Source organism: Terrapene carolina, unplaced genomic scaffold (assembly GCF_002925995.2).
Source record: "Terrapene carolina triunguis isolate 2854851 unplaced genomic scaffold, T_m_triunguis-2.0 Scaffold130, whole genome shotgun sequence".
Lineage (NCBI taxonomy): Eukaryota > Metazoa > Chordata > Testudines > Emydidae > Terrapene > Terrapene triunguis.
The window spans coordinates 23275062-23291028 of record NW_020664481.1 but is presented as its reverse complement, the minus strand read 5'-3'; the positions used below and the strand labels follow the sequence as shown (position 1 = coordinate 23291028).

Sequence of the window (15967 nt, the reverse complement as noted above, 5' to 3'; positions counted from 1 at the left end):
TTTGGAGAATAAGGCTAGGATGAAGATTTTGCAGGGTTAGGAATGATTGAAGTGTTGTAAATAATTATAATTATGCTTCTTTCAGAGGGTATTTTGCAAGTGCATCCATTTGATTGCCCATTTTGCTGGTAATACGGAATGCTCCAGTGCTGGGTTATTACCAGCTGAAGGCTGTTGGGTGCCTTATATGAAATGAGCTGGTGATCTCAGTCCAGGGGAGCTGCAAGGATTTATTGCAGCAGTTAGTGGTGGCAAAGTGATTTGAAGATGGAAATGCCGTATAAGTGCAAACTATGAATATAGGTTCCTCCTGGGGCAAGTGTCTTTGCCACAAAACTCCCCATCACAGCTGGTGCGAGTCAGTACCCTTGTTAACAGTCTAAGTAGAGAGGCCAAGCATGGAGTTGGGAATGGGGAGTGAATTATCCTCACTCCCTCTCAGGAGTTGGGGCTGAGTCCCACTGCAGGGGAGATGTGATGGCGTTTGCCCTACTGCTCCCTGTGCTGCATTGTGAATTACTTGGCCTACGCACAGGGAGAGGATGTTAGTTTTCAAGGCTCTCAAACCAGGACCATCAACAGCACTAAATTTACCCACAACTTCTAAACCAATGAGAGAAGACCTAGTCCTAGATGCATGCAGTCCATTTGAGAGCTCCAGGATGAGAGCCCAGCTACCCTCACTAGTAGCACTGAAAGGCCCCTCTCTGTTTCTTTGGGAACAGGTCTGACAGCCAGCCAGGAGACATGCAGTTATTGGGATGTGATGAGCAACCTGAGTATTGCAGATGCTAATCCTCGCCTGATGAGCGTGCGCCCAGTGACTGACTGGAGAGAGCCCTCTATCGTCAGAATTGATGTCACCTTACATGCCACCCTGGACTTGGTGAGGGACTCTACCAGTGCCTGGGTGAAAATTCCTGCATCTTCTTGCCTCAACTCAGGGACTTGCACTGATGCAGCTACACTGCTTGTTGGCCACTGATACTGCACCAGTGCTATTCCCAAGTGCAGCAGCGGCCTTAATTTCTCTATGCAACAGATCCTTCTTCCTTCTTTTCACCAGCCTGTGTGAACACTCATAACTTTTTCTCTAACACCACTCAGCCACTCCCATTAGCTGCTGGTATCTCAACTTCCTTTTAGGTCTCACTAACCTGTATCTAGCAGTCATTACTGCATCTAGCAGTCTAGCAGTCTAGCAGGAAATTTTCTGCATCTTTATTAGAGACACAATAGATATGAACTCAGTTCTTTCTCTTCCTCTAGGATGAGAAGTTACAAATCCTTACGTCTCTAGTGAGATTCCAAATGGTGAGGATCATGTTCTTAATTTACCATGTCACTTTATCACACCCACTAAATGTGAATCTTCCCCTAACAATCCATTTCTTTTTTCAGAGCTGGAAAAATCAGTTCCTCACTTGGGATCCCCAAAACTTCTGTGGAATCTCTAAGATCTCCATCCCTGTGGACTCTGTATGGAAGCCTGACCTCTTCGTCTCTGAAATGTAAATTCTCAGTATTAAGTTGAGGAGTGGGGTCCCCTTTCTTTCAGTGTCAAAATTGGGGATGAGGCTGTGAATGGCTGGTGAATTATGTGTGTGAGTAACATGCAGTAATTTATTGGGACTCTCGTCAGCTTTTGTATGAATGAAACTACACAAAAATAAACTGCAAGGCATTGCTCTTCTCAACCAGCATTACATACTGCAACTTACTGCAGTGCATTATCTAACAGAACACAACAAATTCATCTTTTCTCCTCTTCCTTCAGTTGCTAGTTGCTATCATTTTAGGCAGCAAAATCGATTATTTGATATGAGTCAAGGAAGTGTCTAAACACCCATCATTATTACATATGCATGAACCAAAGGCTGTGTTAACAGTCTAGAAGCCCAATGATCTATTCCTTCCCACCTCTCTGTCTCCATTGGCAGTGCATTGACAAAGACCTCTACGCGCTTCAAGGAGCCAGTGTTGATATTTCCAATGCATTTTTTCCTTCTTTAGGACTGAAGATCCTCAATCCCCCACAGTTCCTTTCATGTCCCTCTCCAGTGATGGCACCATCAACCAATGGAAACCAATCAGGATAGTGAGCACTTGCAGCTTGGATATCTACAAGTTTCCATTTGACACCCAGAAGTGCAATCTGACCTTTGGTCCCTATGTGCATACAGGTACGTGCAGGGTTGGTGCAGGATGCTGGGGGCTCCATTTAGCATCAGTAATATGGGAAGGGCTGGTGAACAAAGTTGTCACCCTTGGAGACTATTTAGCAGAAATCTGACTGTCATAGAGCACTTATAGATAGCTCCCTGGAGAAGTTGTAGACAATTCCTAAAAGGGGTGAGGATTTTGTTCAGTCCCCTCCGAACCAACCCAGAGGATGCTCTTCTTGAAGACACAGAAGTGCTTTGCCCAAACTGGGCATTCATGATGGGCTGACTCAATAGGTGTGGGGCTTCCATTGAGATACACACGCAGCCTGATAAAATGTTCTGCATGAGTCAGCTTTCAGTCTCGCTCAGCTCCTTAATTGCCACCTTCCCATTCTTCTGCTAATGGTTTAGGGCCAGATGGTGTCCAATCCTTGCATGAACGTGTGTGGGGGAAAAGGTGCAATGGGCTCCTGTGTGAGTGCCAGGCACAACTGCTGGCCACACTGAAGAAAGCATAGGGACTTCTCCTTCCTGGCACCCTTCAGGGGTGAAGGGCCCTCAAAGATGGAGGGGAGGAGCCATTCCCCTCCCCATCAACAGGCAGACACTGGGACCATCGTACTGTACTGTCCTAAGTGTTCCAACGTCTCCTTCATGCTGGGGAACTCTGGGATCCCAACTGGAGCTCCCCCTGGCAGTGCTGCTCCTCCTTGTCCAGCACGGCCCTGTGACTCTGGCCCTATCTGTCCTTTAATCTCGCAATGCCATGCTGCCTGTGAGAGAGCAGGAGGGTGCCAATGCTGTAAGGCTATTGGAGGAGTGACTGCTGGGTGATCGAGCCCTCCACTCATTGACTGAACGTGCCATCTTGGACACCTGCCCATCACGATCCCCGTGGAATATGCCTGCAGGAATGTGCGATGAGATTTTAACTCACACACCTAGGTGATCACTGAGCACATGCCTGTAATGGTTTTTGTCATGGGAAGGAGCCCTTCCAAATGCATCAAAGCAGAAATGAATCATATTCCCTGGGAATGGATTAACCCGTATCATTCTCCTTTCTAACTTAAAATAGTTCAGGACATAGTGGTGGTGCCCAAGTCCAACTCCTCTGCAGTTACACAAGCTTCCCAGGAGAATTATGCGAAAAGCGAATGGCTCCTCGGGAAAGTGGATGTTCTGAGCAATAACGTATCCACTGAGGAGAAAGAATGGAGTCAAGTCACATATCAGGTAGGACTGGAAACAACACACACCGCACATGTAGCCTATAGCTAGGGAATTTGATCCCAGATTATAATATATATTTAATAATCCAGTTAGCACAACTGTTGTCTATCCAGCACTAGTCTACTCAAAATCCATCCTACTCCTAATCTAGCCTTTCCACTTGACTTTCTTCTTATAGAGGGAGGAGCTAGGGGAAATCTGTGTATCACAATCACTTTGGAACACAAAGCTGTGTAAAGGAAACTACACAGATTTCCTTATATCATGTGGTATTTCCTTTCTTGGCTCGTTGATGTTAGAATACACCTTATTGCAATAGATTTTTTATAACTTGCTGGCTTGATGCAAGAATAGGACTGTTTGGCCTTAAAGTCCCACCACGATGATACACACCATTTTATAAATAAAGTTTTTTCAAAATTGTCACCCAAAAAATATTTTTGCCAAATCCCTTGTCCAGCCTTGATCATCCTTCATCTTGACCAGGGGGTGGGTAAACCTTTTGGCCTGAGGGCCACATCGAGGAATAGAAATTGTATGGCGGGCCATGAATGCTCACAAAATTGGGGTTTTGGGTGCGGGAGGGGGTGCGGGCTCTGGGGTGGGGCTGGGGATGAGGAGTTCAGGGTGTAGGAGAGTGCTCTGTGCTGGGATCGAGGGGTTTGGAGAGCGGGAGGGGGATCCGGGCTGGGGCAGAGGGTTGGAGCATGGGGAGAGGCTCAAGGGTGCAGGCTCCGAGCAGTGCTTACCTCAAGCGGCTCCTGGAAGCAGTGGCATGTCCCTTCTTCGGCTCCTACGAATGGAGCAGCCACTGACCCTCGGAGTGGGGCCATGTCGCGCTGGAGCGGGGCGGAGCCGCGTGATGTGGCCCCCGACCTGGCTCCCCAGAGGGAGCTTGCTGGCTGGCTTAAAATGGCTCGCAGGCTGTAGTTTGCCCACCTCTGATCTTGACTATTCCAGGCACCTAATCCCTGGCCTTCCACCTCTTGCCTCACCATCTCCAGTCTCTGCTTGACGTTTCCAGTCTCTTTCACTTCTCCAGTCACAGCAATGATCATTGGTTCCCTTTAATTGACTGCCTGTCTTTCACTGCATCAAGTATGAGCCACTCACTCTTTCCTTCAAGGCCTCGTATTATTGTCTCCCTCTGGTTTAACCTACATCTCTGTTTTCAGTGCGGTATAGTCTTCCTCCCTTTTTGCTTACTTCATCGCCTGCTTCTGCTCTCAGCTTTGGGCCTACCGTGTTGCTGCGCCTCACTCTGGGAATAACATTGCACCTCCTTTCTTCCCCCTTTCTCTTCTCCTTCAGACACTCCTTTATACTCACTTTGCCCAGGAATCCTTCCTAAACCGATGTCCTCACAACATCATCTCCACAGCTTCTTGTGCTGAAATGTTCCTTTGTGGTTTGTTTTTGTCTATTAGATAGTACATTCTCCAGGGCAGGAATCCTGACTTATTTGCCTTCTAAAGCACAAGGTAAAAATGGTACATTTCTGGGGCTAAATAAATAAACAACAACAACAACGAGAGACCCAAGCAAAGTCCCATTCAGGTAGAATGTGTCCATCTTTCTGTTAGAATAGTGAGGTGGAACGTTTTAGTGCACTACTCACAAGTGCTGCTCTTTAACAGATAACCATACGGAGGGTACCCATCCTCTATGTCATCAATCTCATAGTCCCTGCCGGTTTCCTGGTGCTTGTGGATGTTGCCAGCATGTTCATACCGATGGAAGGAGGCGAGCGGCTGGGGTTTAAAATAACAGTTGTTCTGGGATTCTCTGTGCTCTTGCTGATATTGAACGATTTGCTTCCCAATTCAGAAGTCACGCCAATCTTGGGTAAGAGCTGCACAGTCTGTCATTACTATTGTGGTTATTCATACTGAAATAGCACCTAAAGCTCAGGCCCCTATTAGACTATGCAACTGTACAAACACATTGTAAGAAACAGCCCCTGAACCCAGAAGTTTACAATCTCAAACCAGGCAAAGAGGGAGGGCGGGGGCCACAGAGGCACAGAGCGGAGACATGATTTGTCTAAGGTCACACAGTAGCTTGGTGCCAAAGATGGGATTTGAATTCAGGTTTCTGGAATCCCAGTCCACTGTCCTATAAACTGGCCCCCGCAAAAGACGTCATGAAGTGCCCTAGGGATCTTGCAGTGCAGATCTAGTTTACCGTTCAGTACTTTTGATGGCCACTATACAAAACTCTAAGATACACAGATACATTGGGTGGGATCCAAGAAGGGAGGTTGCAACACTGAGCGTCGCAGGGCCTAACCTTCAGGTGCCTAGAAAAATCACCGGAACAGCACTACAGTCCACACAGTTGAGGCTCCTGATGCAGTGAATGGAGAGAGATAGGCACCGAAGTGCGCAGTTCTCAAAAGCCAACACGCTAGAGGCAGAGCCACCTAAGCCAGCCAATGGGAGATGGTGACAACAGGAGTGTGTGCGAAGCCCCACCTTCTCTCAGAGATCCACACCTTCCTGCAGCCCAGTTTTAGGTGCCTAGCTCTGCTCAGGAAGCAGCTTCCTGGAGCCAGACAGCTTAGGCGCCTAAGGAGTTTCTTGCAGGAATGAGTTAGGCACCTGCCTTGCGCCACCCAAAGTGGTCAGAGGCGGAGGAGATGAGGCTGATGAACATGACAACTTTTAGCCCAGTGGTTAGTGCACTCACTTGGGATGTGGGAGACCCAGGTTCAATCCCTCCTCTTTGCCAAAAGTGGAGAGAGGATTTGAACAGGGGTCTCAACTCTCAGGAGTATGCTCTAACCAGTGAACTATGGGATATTCTGAGGTGGGACGCCCGCCATCTCTCTGCTGCAGCTGCTCCACTGTGGCTAAATTATTAAATAATGAAGGCATGATTGGAGCAGGGGTCTGGACCTGGGCTCTCCCATCTCCCAAGTGGGTGCCCTTACCCCTAGACTACAGAGTCATTCCCCCACACATTCACTCTCTCTCTCTCTGGCCCAATGACTGTTGCACTGTGCATACCTACTTAAACAGTCACTGGGCTAGAAAGACAGAGAGAGTAAGTGACTCCATAGCTCAGTGATTAGAGCACTCAAAGAGGTGAGAGACCTCACTGTTCAGACCCTTTCTCCCCCTTAAAAGGGTGGGGGATTGAACCTGGGTCTTGCACATCCCCGGTGAGTGCTCTAACCACTAGGATAAAAGTTATAAGGTGGGCTGCTCCTCTTCTCCCCCCTCCCCTTGGATTTTAAATAGGACCTGATCTGGTATGCACTCTCTGAACACCTACTGGCTCAGGCCCCACATGCATGTTAGGCAGAGGAGAAGCTCCCGTCTTTAACTGGCTCATGGATTGCTCTGGGGCTTTGCTGGGAGATAGGCATCTGGATGCCTAGAGGGAGGCAGCAGTGCACAAGCTCAGAGGCAGAACCAGAGGTGCTGAGTGAACTTTTATCCTGAAAACGTAAGTGCCAAGTGAGTTAGGCACCTACAGGCTTTGGTGGGAGTTTTGTGAATCGCAACGGAGCCAAGGCTGGGACTTTGGCACTTAAGTGCCTTTGTGGATCTGGGCCATTGTGGGTAGGTGACATTCATGATCAAGGAGATGTGCTTATTCTATTGCGATTATTTCCAGGTGTTTTCTGTGCTGTGTGCCTGGTGATCATGATAATCAGCATTGTCGATTCCATCTTTATCTCCTACATGCTGCATCTCTCAGCAGTGCGACCGGATGTGCCCCAGTGGCTGAAGATCTGGGTACTGAAGCATTTGGCTTTCATACTTCGCATTGACACAGGAGAAGTTAGTGAAAGCAATGTTGCGGGAGTCAGGAACACAAACAAAGGTATCCGCTGGTGTTAATCCAACAGGGCCAAGCTGGGCACCTAACTCCCGTAGGCTCCTTTGTGCATCTCAGCCATTGACCAGGACTCTCCCCCTCCCAGGATGACTCTGGACTGCAGTTAGTTGTAGATAATGTTTTTTGAATGAGGGAAATGTGTGTTTCCTGCCTGGGGGCGGGGGGAGGGGGGGGGGCTACTCATTACTTTCCCTCATTACTAGGAACAATTCTCCCAACCCCTAGATGGCGGCAGAGTCTAGCAGATTAAACAACCAACATTGGTTTTAGCACCAGTACGATATTTTCACAAAGAACATGCCCAGAGATCCAATCTGGTGAGCTCTGGCGGCTGATTTTGTCTAGAAAAGAAACAGTGAGATCCAGGTAAGAAGTGACTTGCATGAAATGAGTGAACTCACTTCAGTAGGTAGGCTCTGAAATGGGAGGCAGATTTCATTCACCAGTAACCCGCTGCAGGTTATTAATTGATTAGTTGATTTTGTTCATCAACAACAACTGGTGGCTGTGCAGACTAATGGTTAGAGCACAGGCCTGGGCTTGGGGTCCAGTCCTTACTCTGCCACTGTCCTGCTGAGGGCAAGTCACTGAACCACTTTCTTCTTCAGAAGAGAATCAACATTTCCCAAACCATCTCTAATATATTGGAAATAATTGTCCCCCATCAACATCTTAACATACAATTATTTTTCTGGTTGTGATTGTAGCTACTTCTGTGGTGGGAAAAGAAGCAGACATACAAACCAGGAGGTGCTTACAAAAAGAACATGACAGTGCGGAAATTAAACTGCTGAAGAAGGTGCTCCTGGAGCTCTTAATGATCCGTCGTCACATGATCATGAGTAAGAGAGAAGAGGAGGCCAAATCAGAGTGGAATATGGTGGCCTTTGTCCTTGACAGATTCATCCTGATTTGCTACCTCCTAACAGTATTCATTATTTTGATAACAGTTGTGGTAGTTTGGGCTTTCTAAGCTGTTTAACAGGCCATACTTGTAATTTGGGAAAGGCGCTCCTTTTTCTGTGATGTGTCTATAAATCCAAAGTAGATACATAAATCTGAGATGAACTTGTAAACAGAAGGGTGATAGCTCAATAGCTCTGATTACTGCCCGGAGCTACCTGTGGGTCTCACAGGTTCCATTCCGGTTTCTAGAAGGTCTTACTATAACAGGCCACAACAACCTCCTCTTATCTGCTGTGCACCTGGGAAAACACAGCTCCTGTTCCAGTCTAGCTTCAGTTACTACCCAACACAAATAAGTAACCTGGCAGAGGATATCCCAACACTGGCACAGTGATCAAAGCCAACTTCAGCTCTTGGAATGCCTGGCCCTCCATATGAATGGTGACCTCTTCTCTGTTAGTCTATGCAATGGGGCAGCTATCTCAGCGAAGCTCCAGGAAACCTCTGGTAGTAAGGGACAACACCAGGAACCCTTGAAGCTGGCGGATATGCTGGAGTTGCCTGCCACTCCAGGCACTTTTTCCTGGGTCAGTGGAGGTCCATTCCTCACTAACAACGTGTCCCAGAAAGCGTTTCCCTTTAGCACAGCTTGCACATTGCAGGGTTGAGCTTTAGGTTTGCTCCTGGAAACCGCTCTAATACATTACTTGCCCATTCCAGTGCTGTACAAGAGTTCCTGTTCAGATCAGCATGTCGTCCAAGTACATGGACACCTGAAAAGTAGTGGGTTGCCCAGGGCCTGCTCCATTAACGGCTCAAATGTAGCTGGTGCATTATGTCATCCAAACAGCATGACAACTCCCACAAGCCCTGTCCCTTGGTAAAGGTGGTCTTCACATGGGGTGACTTTCCCCCCTCACCTTGCCAGCATCCACTCTGTTGGTCCAGTGAAGAGAACCATTTGGATTCTGCTCATGTCTCCAGCATATCGTCAATGTGGGGCATTGGATCTGAGTCCTTGTGGGTCACCTCATTCAAATGTGGGTAATCGACACAGATCTGTGTTGTGCTGTCTTTCTTGCCCACCAGCGCCATGGGGGATAGATAGTCAAGGACTTCTGGATGGTTCAGTAATTCCTGCAGTCGCCATCTCATGAATCTTCCATTCAGTTTCCTCTCAGTGGACCATAGGCAAATGATGTGGGCCTTCCTTAATAGGTCAGGTATTACCTGTGTTGATCTCATGCTTAACTAGGCTGGTTTGACCCAAATCATCTGCCCCCTTGTGGAATACCCCCTATAATTTCACACCAACTGCCATAAAATCACCCTCTGACTTTGTGTCAGTTGGGCTCCTGCACACTGATGCATCTCCTCTAACACACCTGTCAGAACCCCCAGGGCCTCTGTTCCTGGATGGCACCTATCCTCCTTCCTAACTGTATTAAACTCACATGAAATAGCTGACCCTCAGTTCCAACAGTCAGATACCCAACTAGACCTGCAAAGAGACTGTTAAAGTTTCAGACAGTCCAAACCCAGACTCCGAACTCCAGCTACCCACCTTTCCTGGACCACCTTCATCTCTCCAATTCTAGTTTTCTGCAAGGCCTGACTAAGTACTGGGGCCACCTCCCCCATTTCATTCTTTCACTGACAAGTGGATGGGCCCAATCTCTTTCTTCGGGAAGTTTCCCCATTTGTCCAAAACTGCAGGCTAAACGATACTCACAGATGACCCTGTATCAATTAACCCCTTACAGTAAACACCAGTATACCCTGCTTCTATTGGCCTGCATAGGGGGTCATTTCATCACCATCCCATCCTCACATCAATGGAGCAACACAGGATCCCAAATAAATTAGTGAGATCATATTATCAAAAATCCAATAAACATTTTAATGCAGGCAGTGCCCCCTCGAGACACTTGGAAGCTCCACCCCAAAAGAACGCTTTTGTTACCCTTTGCATTCCCCAGCCGCTCTCAAACCACACCCATCTATTCGCCCAACCAATGGGGGAGGCGAAGCTCTGTATAATACCTTTTGAGTTTTATGTTCCATTGACATCTCTGCTCCAATTTCCATAAAACCAATGACAGCTTTAAAAAGAGAGGATGTGTGATTCCATGAACAGAGAGAGGAGGGGCCTGGAGCTAGGTCCCACGGGTTCTATTCCCTATAGTCTTCGTCTGGATTGTTGTATGTTGTTGGGCAAAGCACCTAGGATAAAATTTTCAAGTGTGGCTAAGTGACTTTAGAGCTTAAGGGTTTCAGACCATTCAAAATGTATCTGTCTTTGCCTCCAAATCCCCATCTGTAGCAAAGGCATTAATGATACTTATCTAATTAAAGTTTTTTAACATGGATTATGATCATTGGAAGCCATGTAAATTGTAAATGCAAAGTAGTGTTGTGGCTGTGAAGGGGAACACTCACTGCTAGTGCCACCTAGGGGTGAGGTTGGGGGTGGCAGGTTGTCTTCCTCTGGAGCGTTCCCCTTTCTTATTACAATTCCACCTTACCATGGTCTGTCCTTTCAGTGACTCAGCCCTCTGGCCAGGTCACACTTTCAAGTTCACCCTTTTTGGGGTACATATAAAGAGTCTGATAATAGGGAATGCTTCAGAATTCAGTGAGGGTTCAGGGATTCCTTCTTGGACTGGTGTCTTGTGGTCCATAACCCTTGTACTTCAGGGTCTTCTCCCAGTTAGGTTCCCCACCGAGGGATAGACTTATATCATTGTCCGTCTTTGGGTCTGGTAGGGGAGCCTGGGCCCATCCTCTCCATCAAGCTCCAATCCAGGGCCCAATGATAGGTAGCTAAATCCTGCACCTTGGGGTCCTATACTGCTACCTCGCTGATCACTTCTACATATCAGGTCCATTTTTTGTAGGCTAGGTCAGATCACTATAACCTGGCCACAGGCAGCACAAGCCCCTTGTGGTGCTCCTTCTCAGTAGCTCATAATGCAAGTCAGTTTACCTCCACTGTCTGTTACCCTCCTGAGCTGGACTGTTCTTCTTTTGAGCTCCTCCAAGACATGCATGCTTTGCAGGTGTGCAGGGTTGGGCTGCTTGGGCCCAGAGCAGCTACTGAACCCCTTTCTTACTGGTGTGGGGTTTGTTTACCTAGTCACAGTGGCATTTTCACAAAAGAAATTTGGGATTAAATAGTTTCCCACTCTATTTCGCTATAAAATTCATTCTTGGTCAGAGGATCCAAACAATATAGGCCTCAAATAAAGCAAAACCTTTAAGTCCATTTGTATTCAGTAAAGCACTGAAAGAATTATTTAACTTAAAGACCGAAGTCTACGTGACTTAAACACGTTTAAAGTGTATTTAAGACCCATTGATTTAAGGATGTGCTTAAGCGCTTTGCTTCTCTCTCTCTCACCAAGAGAAATTGGTCTAATTAAAGATATTACCTCAGCCACTTTGTCTTGCTAAACAGGAATGGATTTAAGCATGTGATTGAAATTAAATATGAGCATAAGTGTTTTGCTAATTCAGGGCAATACTTGTTACTGTCGCTCACGCTGTAGCACAAGGATAAGGCATTCCTTCAGAATATGAAATTGGTGAAGATGTAACCCTGAAACTAAATGTGAAATACTAGCCAACCTGGACTTTTAAGCCATAGACACTGTACACTGAGCATGCTCAGTTCATTTCTTGTTCCTTAAGCTGTCGGTTATTTATGATCACTCCCACACTTCCCTTAGTTTTCTGCAGTTTATGCACCTCCCATCAAAATAAGCAGCAATTGTCTGAACTCTGAGGGACATCTGGCCAAAGTAACAGAACCAATACCAAGTCACTGAGAAATATATCGAGGACTCACTATGTACTATAATTGTCAGAGTAAAGATCTATATTGTAACATGACTTTGGGGTGAAGAGAGGCTGCTGGAAAGGAGAGCTGCATATGATCAGCATATAATCTGGCCCCAAAATGAAATGAATACTTTGATTTGATTGTCAGTAAGAATGGTAATATGGAACAAGGGCATGAAGGCAGGATGGCTGATGGAAATGAATGTATAATAATGGAAATTATCACGTGAGATGGAAGTAAACTCAAAGAGCTTAATATGCTGAAATCGGGGGGAATGGATAATTTCCATCTCAGAATACTGAAAGAACTGGCACATGAGATTGCTAGTCCAGTAGCAAGGACTTTTAATATATCGATGTATTTGGGTGTAGTACCATATGACCAAAGAATGGCTAACATCATACCTATATTTAAGAAAAGGGGAAAAAAGGGGATCTTGGCAATTACAGACCTGTTAGTCTAACTTCAGTAGTATGCAAGACTTTGGAACACATTATGAAGAAAAGAATAATTAAATTCATGGAGGTAAATGGAAAAGGGGATGTAATGCAACATGGGTTTATCAAAGGTAGATTGTGCCAGACTAACCTGATTTCCTTCTTTGAGAAAATAACTGATTTCTTTAGATAAGGGAAATGTGGTAGACCTGATATACTTGGATTTCAGTAAAGCATTTGACACAGTACCACATGGGAAATTATTAGTTAAATTAGATAAGATAGGGCTTAGTACAAGAATTCTAAGGTGAATGAGGAACTACAAAAGGAGAGATGGCAACAGGTTTTGCTGAAAGGTGAATATCAGACTGGAGGGAGATTACTAGAGGCGTTCCTAAAGACTTGGTCCTGGGACCAATCTTGTTCAATAGTTTTATTAATATCATTGGCACAAAAAGTAAGAGCGCGCTAATGAAATTTACTGATGATACAAAGTTGGGAGGCATCGTCAATACAGAGGAGGATCTGAATATTGTACAGGAAGATCTGGATGATCTTGAAGATGGGAGTAAAAGAAATGGAATGAAATTCAATAGTACAAAGTATAAGGGTTTTTAGGGTCTAATAATAAGAATTTCTGCTACAAGCTGGGGGCTCATCAGTTGTAAGTGACAGAGGAGGAGAAAGAACTAGGTATGTTGGTCGATTGCAGGATGATAAGGAGGCATGAACCACCAATGTGATGTGGCTGCAAAAAAGGCAATCCTAGGATGCATCAGGCAAGGCATTTCCACTAGAGAGAGAGGAAGTATTAATCCCATTGTACAAGACCTCATCTGGAATACTGTGTACAGTTCTGAGCACCTGTGTTCAAGAAACATGAATTCAAACTGGACTAGGTGCAGAGAAGAGTTACTAGGATGATCAGGAGAATAGAGTGCGTATCTTATGACAGGAGACTAGAAGAGCTTGGCTTGTTTAGTCTAGCAAAAAGAAGACAGAGAGGATATGATTACTTTCTATAAAGAAATTGGGGGAGAGGAGGGAGGGAGTAAACACCAGGGAGGATGAAGGACGTTGGTCTAATTTTCAATGTTGGATTTAGGATGTGAGTGTTGGGTGGTGTTGGTGGCCTGTGATACATGAGAGGTCAGATTGGATGATTTGGTGGTCCCTTCTGGCCTTAAACTCTATGACTAAGCAAAGCAACAGCCCCAAATAGTGTGCCATCTATTGGTCAAGCCTCACAATTACAATATTTTAATGTTCCAAACAGGCAGTAGGCCTTTTTTCAAGTGGGATATTCCTTTACTAATAAGTATTATTTCCCATCTTCCCTCCACACCATCACAGTAAAAGGTGTTGACTGTGAATATCAAATAGAAGAGAAAATGGGAAGATGAGAAAAATTTAGTCTAAAAAAATCCTACTGGCATAGAGCTGGTTAAAAACTACAAAAGTTATTCATGTGAATTTCAGCAAAATTCATCATGTTTTATAACAGTCCATTTTTGTTGAATTTTGCATAAAATTGTTTAATTAGACATTAGAATTTTTAGAAAAATATTGCTGCACAAAAAAATCCCACCATGTGACTAAACTGACTAATCAAAATTATCAATGCAAAAAACAAAACAAAACACCCCCCCAAAAAACCAAAAATCTACTGATGATAAATGAACCAAAAAACAACCCCCCCTCTAAAAATGACAAAGAGGTAACATGATTCCCTAAAAGATTTTGTCAAAATTTTTTGAAAAGTGAAGAATTTTGAAGCAACTGGAATGTTTCCACAAAAAAAAAGTGTTTAACTGTTTAAATGTGGCTGTTTTTCGTTCTTTCAGTAACTAAACAGATTTAGACACTGATTTTCACTTTTATTCACAGTGCATAAAGTTAAGCACATGTATAAGGCTTCTCAAGATAAGGGTCTTAGTTTGAAAAATTCGTCCAGATTTACTAGCTTTGTGTTAATATTCTTTTCTCATTTATTTATTATTTAAAGATTTGTGGAGCCAATTGTCTGTTTGGAAAATAACAATTAGACTTCAGTACAGTTGGTCCTATCCCCCACGCAAGCCCCTTGAAATAGAAACTCATTACCACTTATAAATGAAGAGGGAAGGGGGAATGGAGAGATGCCAAAGCAGGACTAAATGAGAAAAAGGAAATGTATTTAATTAGTGTTCTCTGTAAAACTTTACAAATGTACAGCATAGTACAAAAATGCAGTCTCAATGCATCAACTTCAAGTAAAGTTAACAAAGTGTAAAAAGCCAGGAAATACAGTCACACTTTCTTGCAGGGGAGATTTCAGAAAAATGTTCTTAGGGGTTCCTTTCTACCATGAATTTCCAATCTAATGCCTAGAATAGAACAAGAGGTCTAAAGAAAAAGAGGGACTCTTCCCAGAGTAGCAGCTGGCAGTGGTTGCAGTATAATGTTTGGCAGTATGAAGGCTAGAATCTAACTGTTTATATAAGGGCTTGTTTGGAATTGCTCATTCTTTTGGATTGTGTTTAGTCTATTCCTATTTGCAAGTAGCTATCCTAATATGGTTCATTTTCCTACCACGAATGGATTCTGATTCAGAAAGGTACTTAAGCACGTGCCTAACTTTAAGCATGTGATAGTCCCATCAACTTCATTGGGATTACTCAGGTGGTTTAAATCAAGCATGTGCTTAATTACTTCACTGAATAAGGGCTTTAGACTGCCACACACACAAAGACCAATTTCAATGGAAGTTGTGTGTAAAGATCCAGGCGATTAAATAGTCCTTGAATAAGGAACCGTAAGTTTGTCAGGTGGAACAAGCCTCCAGTCAATTTTAAGTTTTCTAATAAAAGAAAATAAGTAAACGGAATAAAAGTCAACTCAATAAATTTCAGCTCAGTTCATTGCTGAAAATGAGACACAGATAATCAAAGAACCATCTTTACTTCTCAGTATAAATGAATCATATAGGGATACCTGGTCCAACTGGGTATATTTTCTAAATACCAAATCAGTGGGGACTGCCATGGGCTTCCCTGAGTCACAAGCACAGAAATACTGGATGGAATTTATGGAAATGCTGCTACATCATCATTTCTTAAAGGACTGTACCTTGTGGGGTAGTGGATAGAGGTACTCAGTGAAACTCACAATGGTAGCACCCACAGTATTAAGTCAGATGGCCAAAATGTTGTTAACCAGCACAATGTTTCTCAACTCTTGAGCTCTTTATTTATTGATAAATCGATGGAGGAAATGGCTCTGAGGGGAAGTCCATTTAAAATTTGGGGTGTTTTTCCCATTAAGGAGAATTTGACAGCAGTTATACTTTATCTCAATAAATATTTTGGGATGGATTCCACTTGACCATTCAAATTGCTCAGACACATGGTTCAGTACCATGAATCGTCATGGCAGTAAGAGTAGGCAGGGTTCTTCTTTCATTTGACATTGGCATGGCTTATGCCTTTCCTTTCTGTTTCAGCTTGAAGGCCTAAGTTAGGTCTGAATTACTAGGTATTTGGGTCAGTAATTCCTCTAGG

At 44.5% G+C, this 15967-nt stretch overlaps 1 protein-coding gene across 1 annotated transcript; it reads left to right on the top strand.

Moving 5' to 3' along the window:
- The first annotated feature begins 766 nt into the window (after positions 1-766).
- On the top strand, positions 767-8217 carry LOC112108194 (5-hydroxytryptamine receptor 3A-like). Its single transcript, XM_024202223.1, has 7 exons — positions 767-886; positions 1402-1511; positions 2014-2183; positions 3244-3401; positions 5036-5243; positions 7020-7229; positions 7952-8217. Exons 1-7 carry the CDS (start codon positions 767-769, stop codon positions 8215-8217), a joined length of 1242 nt encoding a protein of 413 aa, XP_024057991.1.
- Positions 8218-15967: the final 7750 nt, after the last annotated feature.